This window comes from Stegastes partitus, unplaced genomic scaffold, assembly GCF_000690725.1.
Source record: "Stegastes partitus isolate 25-593 unplaced genomic scaffold, Stegastes_partitus-1.0.2 Scaffold63, whole genome shotgun sequence".
Lineage (NCBI taxonomy): Eukaryota > Metazoa > Chordata > Actinopteri > Pomacentridae > Stegastes > Stegastes partitus.
The window spans coordinates 1027074-1039717 of record NW_007577794.1 but is presented as its reverse complement, the minus strand read 5'-3'; the positions used below and the strand labels follow the sequence as shown (position 1 = coordinate 1039717).

At 40.9% G+C, this 12644-nt stretch overlaps 2 protein-coding genes across 2 annotated transcripts in view; both read right to left on the bottom strand.

The window, feature by feature from the left end:
- ank2a (ankyrin 2a, neuronal) overlaps positions 1-1195 on the bottom strand; it is a gene marked incomplete at its 3' end in the record, with an annotated part of 57845 nt that extends 56650 nt beyond the window's left edge. Inside the window, exon 1 of the mRNA XM_008276033.1 lies at positions 923-1195. Within this exon, the coding sequence (XP_008274255.1) occupies positions 923-1054 (132 nt within the window). The remainder of the gene's footprint in view (positions 1-922) is intronic.
- Positions 1196-3755: 2560 nt separating this feature from the next.
- Positions 3756-9155, bottom strand: hpf1 (histone PARylation factor 1). Its single transcript, XM_008276028.1, has 8 exons — positions 9081-9155; positions 7293-7476; positions 6461-6647; positions 6163-6261; positions 5528-5681; positions 4781-4868; positions 4435-4607; positions 3756-4088 (listed from the first exon to the last, which is right to left on the bottom strand). Exons 1-8 carry the CDS (start codon positions 9117-9119, stop codon positions 3954-3956), a joined length of 1059 nt encoding a protein of 352 aa, XP_008274250.1. The 5' UTR covers positions 9120-9155; the 3' UTR covers positions 3756-3953.
- Between the last annotated feature and the right edge of the window lie 3489 nt (positions 9156-12644).

Genomic DNA, 12644 nt, shown 5'->3' with positions numbered 1-12644 from the left:
TTGAATAGGCAAACACACACATTATACATGATCAGATCTGGATGGTAACACTTAGGAGCCATTTTCCTGTTTATACAGCACTTATATGAAAAAAACAACAACTTGTGGATAGAAATGAAGTGTCCATAGAGAGCTGACTTTTCTTATTAAGCTCATGTGAATTTATAACAACCCAGTGTGTGATGGTGTTGCTGTGCGCACATGGAGATGAGAAGGAGGAAGGATCTGAACATGAGGACAGACAGACTTAATGGCAAAACAGCCCAACCCACAAGTGGGGTGAGATAGCACTTAGTGGCACAGACACACACACACACACACACACACACACACACACACACACACACACACACACACTTTAGAGCATTATGACATACACTGGAGGAGAATCACAAGCGAGCAGAGCACCTAAAATTCAAAGGAATCCAGTACCACAAAAACTATCTGCAAAATGTCACGTTTTGTATGAAAGTGCAATAATAATAGTCACAAGCTGAGATGCTCTCCCTCTGCAGAATAAAGACAAATATCTATAAACCATAAGTGGTGCATGTGAAGTTGTAAACATTCCTCACTGAAGCCAGCAACCGGAGGAGTCAGTGCAGACCTGCTGGTGTTTATTTTGACGGCCATAACAACTGGCACACTTGGCCTGTTTGGGTAGAATCACACTCCAGTGTGGCAAGTCACTCTTAACCAAAACAGATGGTATTTTCCCTGCAGAGAACCTTCCTTTCTTAATAGCAGCTAATTTGGACGCAATTTAACGCAACAATTCTGAGGGGAAAAAAATGTCAGATCTGCAGCGCCGATGTGATAAAGCACGGCAACGCCTTTGCCTAAAGAAACAGCGCACAGCATCGGCTCGAGCTGCTCGATACACGGCTCACTGGGCCACTTAGCGCGGGGAGCGGACACCCACCTGCCGTATACGGTTCTGGTGCAGCGGTGGCGGAGGTCCACCCTCCGGGGACGTGTTGCTGGAGGAGGCCGTTTTCAGGTCACGGTCGGAGCCGCCGCCCCTGGAGTGACTTTCTTCGGGGCTACTTGACATTCCGTCTCCTGCTGCTGGCTGCTGCTGCTGCTGGAAGCGACACGGTCAGTGCGGATCCTTTTCGCCGGTGCAAGGTGGATTTCTGTGCGGGCCTCAGAGTCCACGGGGCTCGGCGGGGCCCCGGATCATCGTGCGGTGTCAGAAGCAGCCTGTGACCAAACGTGACAAGAAGCGAATACGTGCAATTTGTTCCAGAGCGTGAAACCAAAACGAGCGCTCCCCTCCGCTCAGGGATGCTCCCGGTGTGCTGCTGTGGCCTTGCGCGTGTATGTGTATGGACACGTGAACGCGCTTCGGATGCGCTTCCCCGAAACTCCGCAGGATTCGTGCTGCCTTCCAGGACAATCGGAAACCACGGAAGCGCACCGTGATTGTGATGCAAAACTGGACACGGTGGGGGCTCAGAGGGACAGCAAAACTGATGCTGTCCTCTTAAATTTATTTTTACATGCACAAAACAGTTATCACAGTTTCTACCACTTGTCAAAATAGTACTTAATGTGGCTACAAGAAAACATTTGTATTCACTTAAATGCACCATCAAGCAATAGTGGGCTCCTGTTTTGCTTTTTTTTGACCCGACCTCTGTGCTTCTGCAGCTGAAGACATTAAAGTCAGTATCAGACAAAAACTGAAAGATTGCTTACACGCACATGAAATCATAGCAAAGCAAAAACACTGGATTTGCTTTACATACTGTATGTTGTCTCCCTCCTGGTGTTCTTACGCCCCCACTTTGGCCTGGGTTTCATCACTAAGCTACAAATTTAATGGAGGTTGACAGGGCCAAATCAATAGCAATGTCTTGGAGATGTTTGGAAAACAAAGCACGAGGCGGGTAGAAGAAGGTGAAGTGGAGGAGCTGTAAGAAATCATCTTACACTGGCAGAATGTTACTGTTGCCCTGAAGTCTTGAAGGTGGATGGATGGTGAAGTCACATTTGTTCCAAATCAAATATGATTCCACTTTTTCTAATGTACCTTTTCTTTAAATGGCAGAGGAAGATGGGTGTAGGGAAAGACACAGCTGAGTATTTAACTGTGAATGACTTCATTTTGCTTTTGTTTATTTAAGAAGTGTATGCATGAAAACAGTAATAATAACAATATGAAGAAAAAGAAGATATTTAACTTTATTTCTACACCACCTTTCAATGGTGGAGTTACAAGGTGCTTGACAAAACATCAAAAAGAAACAATAGAATAATAAGAGAAGACAATAAAACATTAGAAAAGACATCAAATATTATACAAATACGTGTCTGTACAGGGCCTTGTTCCCGACAAGTGGGACGAAAAAAGTAAAACCATGACCAATGTTTAAAACATTACACAACCATATAAAGGAGACTCATTTTGAGTGGATGTCCCTCTGCCCTAACCAGTCTTTGTTAAATCTGCAACAATGGCTGCTTGTCCAACAGAAAAGACATTGTAAAGGTTTACTGCGGGGATGAAGCTTTACAACAACCTAAAAGCACAAAGGTGTGATCATTAAGCTGTTACGGCTGCAGAAATAGGTAGATAAAGGCCATTTCACAGTCTTACAAACAGCTTTAGGCCACTTTGTGACCCACTGTAATGGTTAGATTTTGAAGATATACAATGTATGTTTGACCAGTCTGTACTGTTAAGCAAAAATGTTTTATAGTGTAGTCTTAGAAAACAGCCATCTCAGTCTTCAGCCATTCGTCCACTATTACAAATACACAGCACAGGAATATTGGATGCAAAGATGATTTTGCTTTTCATCCACAGAGCAAATGTTCTGATCAAGGCTGAATTATCAACCAGCCAAAGTGTGTAAAATCCCAGGAGCTCTAAAAGCCCTAGATTCACTGTTTGTGAGTTGCCTTTATATAATTTGATTCCTTTAAATATCACCTGAGTCCTGCTGCATTACATAATGTGAGGCTCATTATTAAAGAGTGTCTTTTATTATACCTTATTTTCACATGGTGCATTCTCCTAATTGGGGTTGTGTTTCATTATGGAGCAGTTTGATTTATTGATTTTGTGCACTAATCAGGCTGCCATCTATAGTGTTTTATGCACTGAACTTAATTAGAATTGGAGCCAATGGGATGCTTATAGCAAAAGCTAGCGAGACACATTTAGTCTTTTTAACCGGTGGTTCCGTTCTGCTTCCACTACGCTGGAATTCATAAATTGTTACTGTATTGCCAATTGTAACTGTAGTTCCCCTTGCTCATACAGCAAAACCCTAAAAATAACAGTTCTAGCTCAAGTTCCATATCACAAGTAACTGAGTATAGGATAGAATTAAATGATTAAATCTCAAGAAACTAATGCTGCAAACCCAATGCCAAAGTTTTTACTCAACCAATTTGAATGAGTAAGATTATCGGAACTAAGGAACATGATGACTCAGCTGATATGAGGGGATGTCTGTCCCAGGTACTTACCATGATGCTCATTTTTTATACACATACACAATACTGCCCTCTGTGTCCACTGCATGGTATCACACAAACTCCAACCCTAGACTATAAGTAATGTATTGTAGGATTACTCATCAGCCATTGGCCAAATCAATAGCAAAATGCATTCTGCCTTGAAGATCTAAATGTAAAAATGAAACTGAAGCACATAATGCACAATGACTTGCTGCACAATCTCGATGTAAACTCATTAGTTGAAGGATTACCTAAAGTTAGGTAGGACACAAAAATCAAACCGGTAAAAATATAAAAATGCTTTATTAGACATCTACCTTTTACAAACAAGACATCACTGGACTGGTACCAATCAGTGACAGCAGCACCAAAACCACCAAAAAACATGAACAATAACAAACAACAGAAGACAAGGACACATGGTGGGAAAGCTTATAAGAATTATAACGGAAATGTACTTCTGAGTCTTTTTTCTTTTTTTTTTACTGTGCAGAGAGCTGGTCGAGGTTGTCATGGCTGCGACTGGAGAGGTGGGCCTCCACAATTTCTCCAAACAAATTCCTCTTCAGCAAGCTGTAGGCCATGGGCAGAAGTTGTTTGATAATCTTGTGGAAGTACTGCAAGAGACAAGAAACCAAAGATACAATAATGTACTTCTTTGAATTACAACTCCAGTGATTTTGCAACAGTTAGGCCGATGTGTGGCCTATACCAAGTAGTCCTCAGATTTTCTGGCTTGTAAGCATTTTCACATAAGTGTAATTTTACCCATTAAACTTTTCCTGTTATTTAAAAAACTGTTTCAAAAAAGTAAAACTAACCAACACTGTACAAATAAAAAATATAGCTAAACCTCATGAAAAAAGTAGTAATTTGTGCAACTGATTACTTTTGTTATTATGTCAATAATAATGTCAAATTTGAGTCAAATCAATGCTGAAGGCACCACTGTAAGAGACTTACATGGGATCCGTAACAGAAGAGGTCCATTCCTAGTTCGTAGCCCATGCCATAGTCGCACTCATCATTGGCAAACTGAACAAATGTGATCATCTCCTGGATTGGACCAAAGGCTTTGACACGCTCTTCATCATTCCGTGCTTCAGCAATGGCTTTACAGATCTTCTTGAGACCAGCTAGACAAGAAGAAAAGAAAAAAAACATGTTGTGAAAAAAGAAAACTCTCCTTTTCCCCCCAATTTTAGTCTCTGCTACTCACACAATTTGTTTCACAAAATATAAAAAAAGGGAATTCGCATCACCAATGAAAAAGACAAATGAAAACCCACACTGAAATAGTTACACTCACCATCTGTTTCTGGTAGTTCTCTGTATCCTACATCATTCTTGTCTACTGGCACAACAATGCCAGCAGTGTGGAACGTCTTGGTGACCACCTACGGAGTGACAAGAGGTTTCCTATGATCAACTTGGAGTACAGTAACTTTCTTCAAGCCATGTTTCTATACATTCTGTGCTAGTAAAGACTACTGTTTAAAAGGCATTACACTATTGTCCAATTATATGACTAATAATTCTGAAAAGGGTGATGAGGGTTGGGTCGTCGCCAGTGCACTGAAGACAGCAACTAAGTCATGCACTCATCCATACATTTATTTTTTTCTGCCTATCCGGGGTTGGATCATGGTAGCAGCACACTACGCAGAGCATTCCAGATGCTCCCTTTTTGACAAGACGGTCCAGTACAACACCTACAATATAACGCTTCACCAATCCGTTTGTTCATTGCATCTTCCATTTTTCTGTCGTCCATGAACAAGATCCAGAGATAACTAAAGTCCTTCACTTGGATAAGTAGCTCACCCCCAACCCTAAAAAAGTCATTGGTTCCCAGCAGACAAACATGGCTTTAGAATTAGAGGTGCTGACTCTCATTTCGGCCACGTCACCCCCTGCTTCAAACCCCCCCACCCCACGCCCCAGTGCACGCTGAAGGGCATGGTTTTATGAAGTCAACAGAACCACGACTAGTGGGGTCAGATAAACCATCTATATAGTAACATTTTTTTACCCAAGGTAGCATAGATAACATTACCTTCTTGTCCCTCTGCTTCATGCCTTTGGTCTTCTGCTCTAGAGACAATCCCAGAGTCTCTGCCTTCTCCCTCAACTTTGCCTCCAAGCTTTCCAAAGCCTCTCCTCCCACTTGCTTACTGCCTCTTTCTTTCCTCTTCCTCAGCAGAAACAGGCTAAAGGAGGAAAGATCACAGGGATCAACAGCAGGTAAGAAGATTGATGGTAAAACAGAGAAAGTGAGAAAGCAACAAGTCTGAAGACAAAGAAGCACAGACACTAGAGCGGATTATCATACGAGATAAGACATTCATCAGTCACCTTCTATGATCACAGCTTTGAGCAAGAATTATGCGCTTGACAGAGTTTTCAGTTGCCAACATGCAAATAAATCTTTCTTTTCAATAGTGATGAAACATTGGTATGCACCTTATTTCGGCAAAGCCTGTTCACTTTTTCCTATGGGTGACAAATGAAAAATACAATACATGTATCAGGTCTGCATTCAGCCCCAGTGTACTCAACTAAATTTAATTTGATTACATAAAACCATCTACATTTTTTTGGTTCTGAAGTTAAAAAACTTCTCTTATCTAGGCAGCTTAAAGTGAAGTATACAAAGTGAGATATGGTGAATACATAACGGTTAACACTCACTGGACGGCAGCGAACACGTTGTCCCCCATCTGTGTAATAGTGTAGCCCTTCTTGGCTTCACTTTCTCCAACAAATGAAGGCAGGGAATCTGGAGTATCTCTGGTGGATTTGAGTAAAAAACATGAAATTTTGTAAAATGTAAGAGCGACTCACTCATGCTCATTGAGTTACAGTTACCAGTGTTTCTATGTTATCAATCTCCCACTAGCCAGAGTGTATTCTCTTACTCTAGTATAGTACAGTAACAGAAGCGGCGTCTAGTGGAAGCTACAGGCTTGTAGTAAAAGCAGTTTTCTACCTGTAGTAGCCCATGTGATGCTGGCTGTCCTCACTCCCTTGAAGTATGGTCTGAAACTCTGGTGGGTCATAAAAATATCTCCAGTGAAGGTGGAAGTTAGGCTGAGGATTCTTAGAGCTTCTGTGAGCTCCTGCCAGAATGTCAAAAGGACCAACCAGCTGCAAACCCAGTATGTCTTTCAGGGCACCTGTACAGATGTAGATTCAGAGAAATAGTACATTATGCAAACAAAGTGACATAAAGGCTTCAGTCAGGTGCAAAATACTGGTAGTTGTTATATACACACTGTTTTATTCTATATTTTTGTGGAAACGCTTAAAACTAAACACAACATAATATACAAAACGTAGTGCTCATGTACAGGTAGCTTCTCTTCGCTTTGGATGGTTTCACAGAGCACAGTGTATAAAATACCTGAGGGGGAGATTCTCATTTAATCAAAGAAGGACTGACAGAATTGTTTGCCGTTTAATAGACTAAATGATCACGAACTGTACGCATACTCAGCAGTGTTGCCATGGACTTGGTAAAGAGTGGCAGAACTGGCAAATATAAAGTCACCATCAATCAAAGACACTTGTGTTCAAGTCTGGTTTTAAGCAAGTCTTCTGAAATACTGGGGTAGGTATTGTTTTTTTTTGTTTGTTTTTTAAAGAAGTCTAGTAGAGGATTTTTTCATCTATACTGTTGATTGGCTCAGGAGCACTAAACTCTGATGCTGCAGCCTGTTTTCTCTAGGTCTGCAGACAGAAAAATGGATTAAATGTCAGGTGAATCGTCAGTCCTGTCGCTGTTACTGTAACAACATACACTGTTAGTATCAAGAGCATACCACGGGGGTTGTCAGGACAAAGCTCCTTGCAGATGTCCCAGAAGTGGTACAGATCTTCTGGCATTTGAAAATTGTATAGTTGCACCATCTCATCACGTTGCTCTGAATCCACTCCTGACAATGGCACAGCTTTGGATTCATCAATTCGGGCTTTCTTCAACTCTCCATTGCCTGTGCCCGACTCCTGAAGAGATTGAGACAGCTATGTCATACATTAAAGGTCCTGCAGGGTAAAATCCTTTTGGAATATGTTTTGTGGCTGTTAGAAACTTAAAGGTGCAACATGAAAGCTGTTAAGATATGAAGACATTTACTTTTGCCGCACTCTAACCCTCCTGCCCCCCTTGCTTTAGAGTACGGTAACCTAAACTCAGCCAGTGTTTAGATCTTTTGCTTCTCTCCTACTCTCTATGCTCAAATATACTATTTTAATACAGCCAAAATCCAAAATCACAATAAAGCTGATCTCATATACATATTTTACAGTTTCACATAATGAGTGTTAAATAGTGACGACATCCTAACAAGCAGTCTCCTCAGAGCTATTTCAAAGCTCCACCAAACTGATTTCAGAAGCACAACACTGTCTGACAAATTCTCCAAGTGAAAAACAACGGCTGTGCTGTGAATTCTGCGCTATTTCCATGTTAAATTATTTCTCAAAGATAAAGTCAAAAGCTACAGAAAGTCACTGTCTCACACTCACTCACTCATGCCTGTGTTAGCTGTGGTTTGGTCAATGGTTTTGCTGGGTGCTGTTAATCACAGATGAAGAAAGAGTCTTCTTCCTGAAGGAGGCATGGACACCAGCAGCTCAGCTGCAATAAAAGCTACAGACACTGAAACAGCCTTTTAGAACCGGGCTGAAACCAGGTGTTAAACAACCATGGTGTAATTAACTATTTTTGTAGTATGTTGAGCTGAAAAATTGAAGGACACATTGTGGGGACATGTGGGAGTTTCATTAATTTGTGGAAAAGGGGCACACAATGGGAGCTTCTAGTTGCCAATTTATTTGGTAGAGCAAGCTATAATTAGTGTAATTCAATACAGTAGCCAAACACATTTCATTGTATTGCGTTATAATGATGGTAGTAGTTAACCACACACCCCATTTATGTGAATGACGGTAGACTAAATACTAAAACAGCTTGACAAAATGACCATCGCTCATGCGGATTTAACAAAACCTCTAGGGCAGAGCACCCATAAAAGCAGGCTAGGGTTTATTGTAGGGTTGGTATATTAGTATTTACAAGCTGGCAACTGCAATTATTTCATAGCAAGTACAGCTGTGTTCAGTTGTGTGTAGTCTGTACACGGAACAGCACTGAAGGAAACCGAGTTCTACAGCTCAGGATCAAAATGTTAGCTACACAGTATTAGCTATTAGAGGACTCATTTTTTGGCCTTTATGGGATAAAAGCACGAATGAACTGAGGACATCCACCAGCGTTCCTGCAGCAGACTAACAGAGAGGTAACGCGAGCTCAACAACATCACCTAGCCTAAATAAATACTCCGTTATCGTCCATGAACGTTAGCAGCGCTAGCAGCGTGAAACACTGGACAACACGGAGCGGTACCAATCAGCGGCGCTGCTGCCATGTTGTCGTCTGAGCTCCGCTGCTCAGTCACCGTGCACAACACTTCTGTCCATGGCGTTAATCACAAGTTGCTTTGTCGCCATGATGACCACACACAGCACGGCTCGTCGCCTGGTGAAACCGTCGTTTAAACGGACATCACTGCAACTCGACACAAATAGACAATACGGAGTGAAATTACCTGAATGGATTTGGGTTTTCTTTTTGCGCGCCCTGTCATTTTATTCCTCTTGTCTCTCCGTCGGCCTCTTCTTCTGCAGCTCGGCTCAGACAGCAACAGCGCCGCATTAAAGCGCATCAGTGCCCCCCAGAGGCCGGGGACGGTAACCGCAGCATCCTGAAAAGCAACGCAACTAACGCCGAAACGGTATACTGTATCCTACAGTCGTCTTCAGATGTATTCATACCCTCCCATTAAAGAAATAGGCCATAGGCTAGCTCACAGGAAGTGCCTAGAAATTGACTTCCGTCCCAGTATCGTGGGAAATACTTTCAGTTGTGATTTTTATCAAGTAAATAGTTGAACTTCTTCCACAAAAAGTTCCACAAGCAGGCTCCCTGCAGTTATTAAGTAATCGTCTTCCAAAGTTGGAAAATCATGAAAAATTGGACATTTTTGCCTCTAATAGCATTTTTCACTCCAATTATCTCAGACAGTAATGAGGCCATACACTTCAAACTTGACACTTGCATAGACGATCCCAAAACAGTTCAGCATGTGGAATATTAAGTGGATAGGAGTGCTGGTTGTGAAGAAAAAATATTTCAAAAAAGTCCTAATTTCAAAAAACTCTCCTATTGAAACAAGCACACAAGGGGACCTAATTCTTCACATACAACGTTTCGGATTAGATTTTACAAACAGAAATGAATAACAAATTGCTCCAAATAAGTTCCAAACATTCTTTAATTATTCAAGTTCAGACTCTTGGTTCCATTGTAGGAAAATATAAACAAAGTTAATAAACAACATAATAATCAACACCAAAGATCTGGCGATATTTCGAGCTACCTTGCCCTTTGTACAAAATATTACTGATGAAATAGTCTCAATGGGCATTATTTTAGATACCAATGATAAAAAGTATTTAACAAGACAACAGCTGAAACTGCGTATTTCACTGTCCACAATATAAGACTGACAAAATAGCTTCAATGGGAATGATTTCAAATATCAATTACAAAAAATATTTATCCAGACAATAAATCATAAATATTTCTAATTTATTATCATATCAAATATTAATTACACGTGTTACAGCTAATTTTCAGGGGTGCTACAGTTAATTTACTTTGGTCACAATGTCAATTGATCAGTCAAAACCAAAAGAGATATTCAATTTATATTCTCTTGCTGTGTCAATTTCTTATGATCTAAACGGAATAATCAGCATCACTGTCATCACTATCATCAGGAATGTCCTCTTGGCTAGCTGTTCTGGAATCATTCTGACAGTTCTTGCACCCACATAACTCTGTACAATCCAGGTTTGTAGATTTACAGGGACACCGTTTTGTAGCACATTCTCCTGTTTTACACTTACAGCTAATAAGCTTCTGCACCTCTCTAGGAGCAGGATCATTAGTCATCCAGTTGATGGAGAATTGATTCTCATGGATACTCCAGCCATGGCCTTCTGGTGATGGTGCACATTATATCAAATACTCAGCGCAAAATGATCCTACAGTAACTGAAGCTTTGTAGAACAGAATTGTTCACCAGTGATGTCCTTTTTATTTCCTTTTTCAATTGGATAGTGATAGGGCTATTACTGTAGGTATTTCAATCATTATTGCGACAACATTTTTAATTATTTTTTTTTCTATGGCATAGGCAATGTTGACACGCAAAAGTTTGTCTTGTGTGATTTCTTAAAATTGCACTGATTGCAACTCTAATTGAAGTAGATAACTATTAACTATAGAATCAGCAATTATTATAATAGATGAATGTTTGGAATCTTAGAAACTTAGTTATTTTGAAAAATGTAATCAGCCTGCCCTACCATCCATCCAAGAGGGGAAGAGGACTTATTAACAATGAATGGCTACACATGAAATTTGAAGGAATGATCAGAAGAATTCCATTGTCTGATGTGCTTTGACCATGTTCGCCTAAATAATCAAAAGTCAGACAAGCTGTTCACTGAGAACAAACAACACGTTTGTTTTCGGCCAGAGAGAGGGCCAGCACGGCCGCAAGCAGGCAAACTACACACACACACACACACACACACACACACACACACACACACACTTACAGACTACAAAAAACCCCACACTTTTTTCACATATACGATTTTAGGCCTACTCACCAGTACCACCTGATTTGTGTTTATCTCGTCTTTGCTTGGCATAGAACAATTGTCTTTTGTCCGTGAAATGTTTGTAACAGGAAGCATGGTAGCAGGGACGGGTTTTCAGGTCATTGCACTCGCTGTCAAACGAGTGTATCGAATCAAATCAAATCAGGTTTATTGTCATTTTGCTGTACATACACAGTATCACAGGCAAGACAAGAGAGCGTCTCTTCAGGATCATTTAATTAGTAAGTTTTGAATGAACGTCTGGTACAGACAAGACACTAAACGTCCGCTGTCTCCCGAAGGGGTCGCTGCATCCATGTGCGCCGCCATTACATTGAACATGGCGAACCTCTTCAGGTCCTGGTCGGTGTTCAGGGACACAAAAACACACACGATTGTGTAGCCGCAGATGCTGCCCAGAGCGAGGTGTCTGTCTGTTTGCATCTCCTCCATCTGTATGTCCATCTGGGATGTTGTCATGGAGCCATGTTTCTGTTAAAGCAAACACACAGCAGGCCCTCCACTCTCTGCGGGTTTTTATCAGCAAACGTAGCTCGTCCAGCTTGTTGTCGAGGGAGCAGTGATTAGAGAGTAGGAGGACGGTCCTGCTGGACTGGAGGGGTTAGCCTTTAGCCTAGCATGGATCCCGGCTCTTGACCTCCTCCTTGACTGGCAACACGACATTGCTCCTTCTCCCTTTCAGTGATATCTACTCTTTCGCAATTTTTCTAAATGTATCCCATCATACTTGAATTACAACACAGGTGTTCTTGCTGCAGTGATCAAGAAAATGCATACAGCAAGCAGGATTTTCCGGAGTTTCATCTGGATTTGGCAATCCATGGTCAGAACAGGATCACTGATGCTTCACACTCCTACCGCAGCAGAAAAGATAGTTCCATCTTCACACTCAAATTGCAAAAATACTGCAGGATTTCTGCCTGTGGAAACTTTATGGAAGCAGGATGGTTTGATATATTTTCAGAATATATAAAGAGATTTTATTTCCCATAATAGTGGAACGGAACATCACGATAGAAAAGCTAGCATATGACCTAAAAAGGCAAATTTCACAGTAGTCACTCAAATAACTAAAAAACTAAAAAATAATTTAAAAAAATAAAAATTTGCTCAATTATAATTTAGTGAAGTAAGACATTGCTTTTGAATTGTGGTTGAAAAGAATAATTTTAAAAAACAGAACTGTCCTGGACAAATTAGAGCAGTTTGCTGATTAGCCATGGGCCAAAATACCAGTCAACAGGTGGAGAAGTCTGCTTGAGAGTTACAGAAAACACTTGATTGCAGTGATTTCCTCAAAGGGTTGTTCAACAAAATATGTGTTTAGTGGGTCTCATCATGCTTGTTTGCTTGTGTGTTTTTTTGCTGCTGTTGTTGTTGTTTCTTGTTGTTGTTGTTTTTTAATTCTGTTGAACCAC

Bases quoted from the DNA above. Each gene is read 5' to 3' on its own strand.
- hpf1 (XM_008276028.1), bottom strand. From the start codon at position 9,119: ATGACAGGGCGCGCAAAAAGAAAACCCAAATCCATTCAG. The intron at 7,477-9,080 runs GTAATTTCACTC...CAATCTCTTCAG, and splicing joins GAAAACCCAAATCCATTCAG to GAGTCGGGCACAGGCAATGG. The intron at 4,869-5,527 runs GTAATGTTATCT...GTCACTCCGTAG, and splicing joins TGAAGCAGAGGGACAAGAAG to GTGGTCACCAAGACGTTCCA.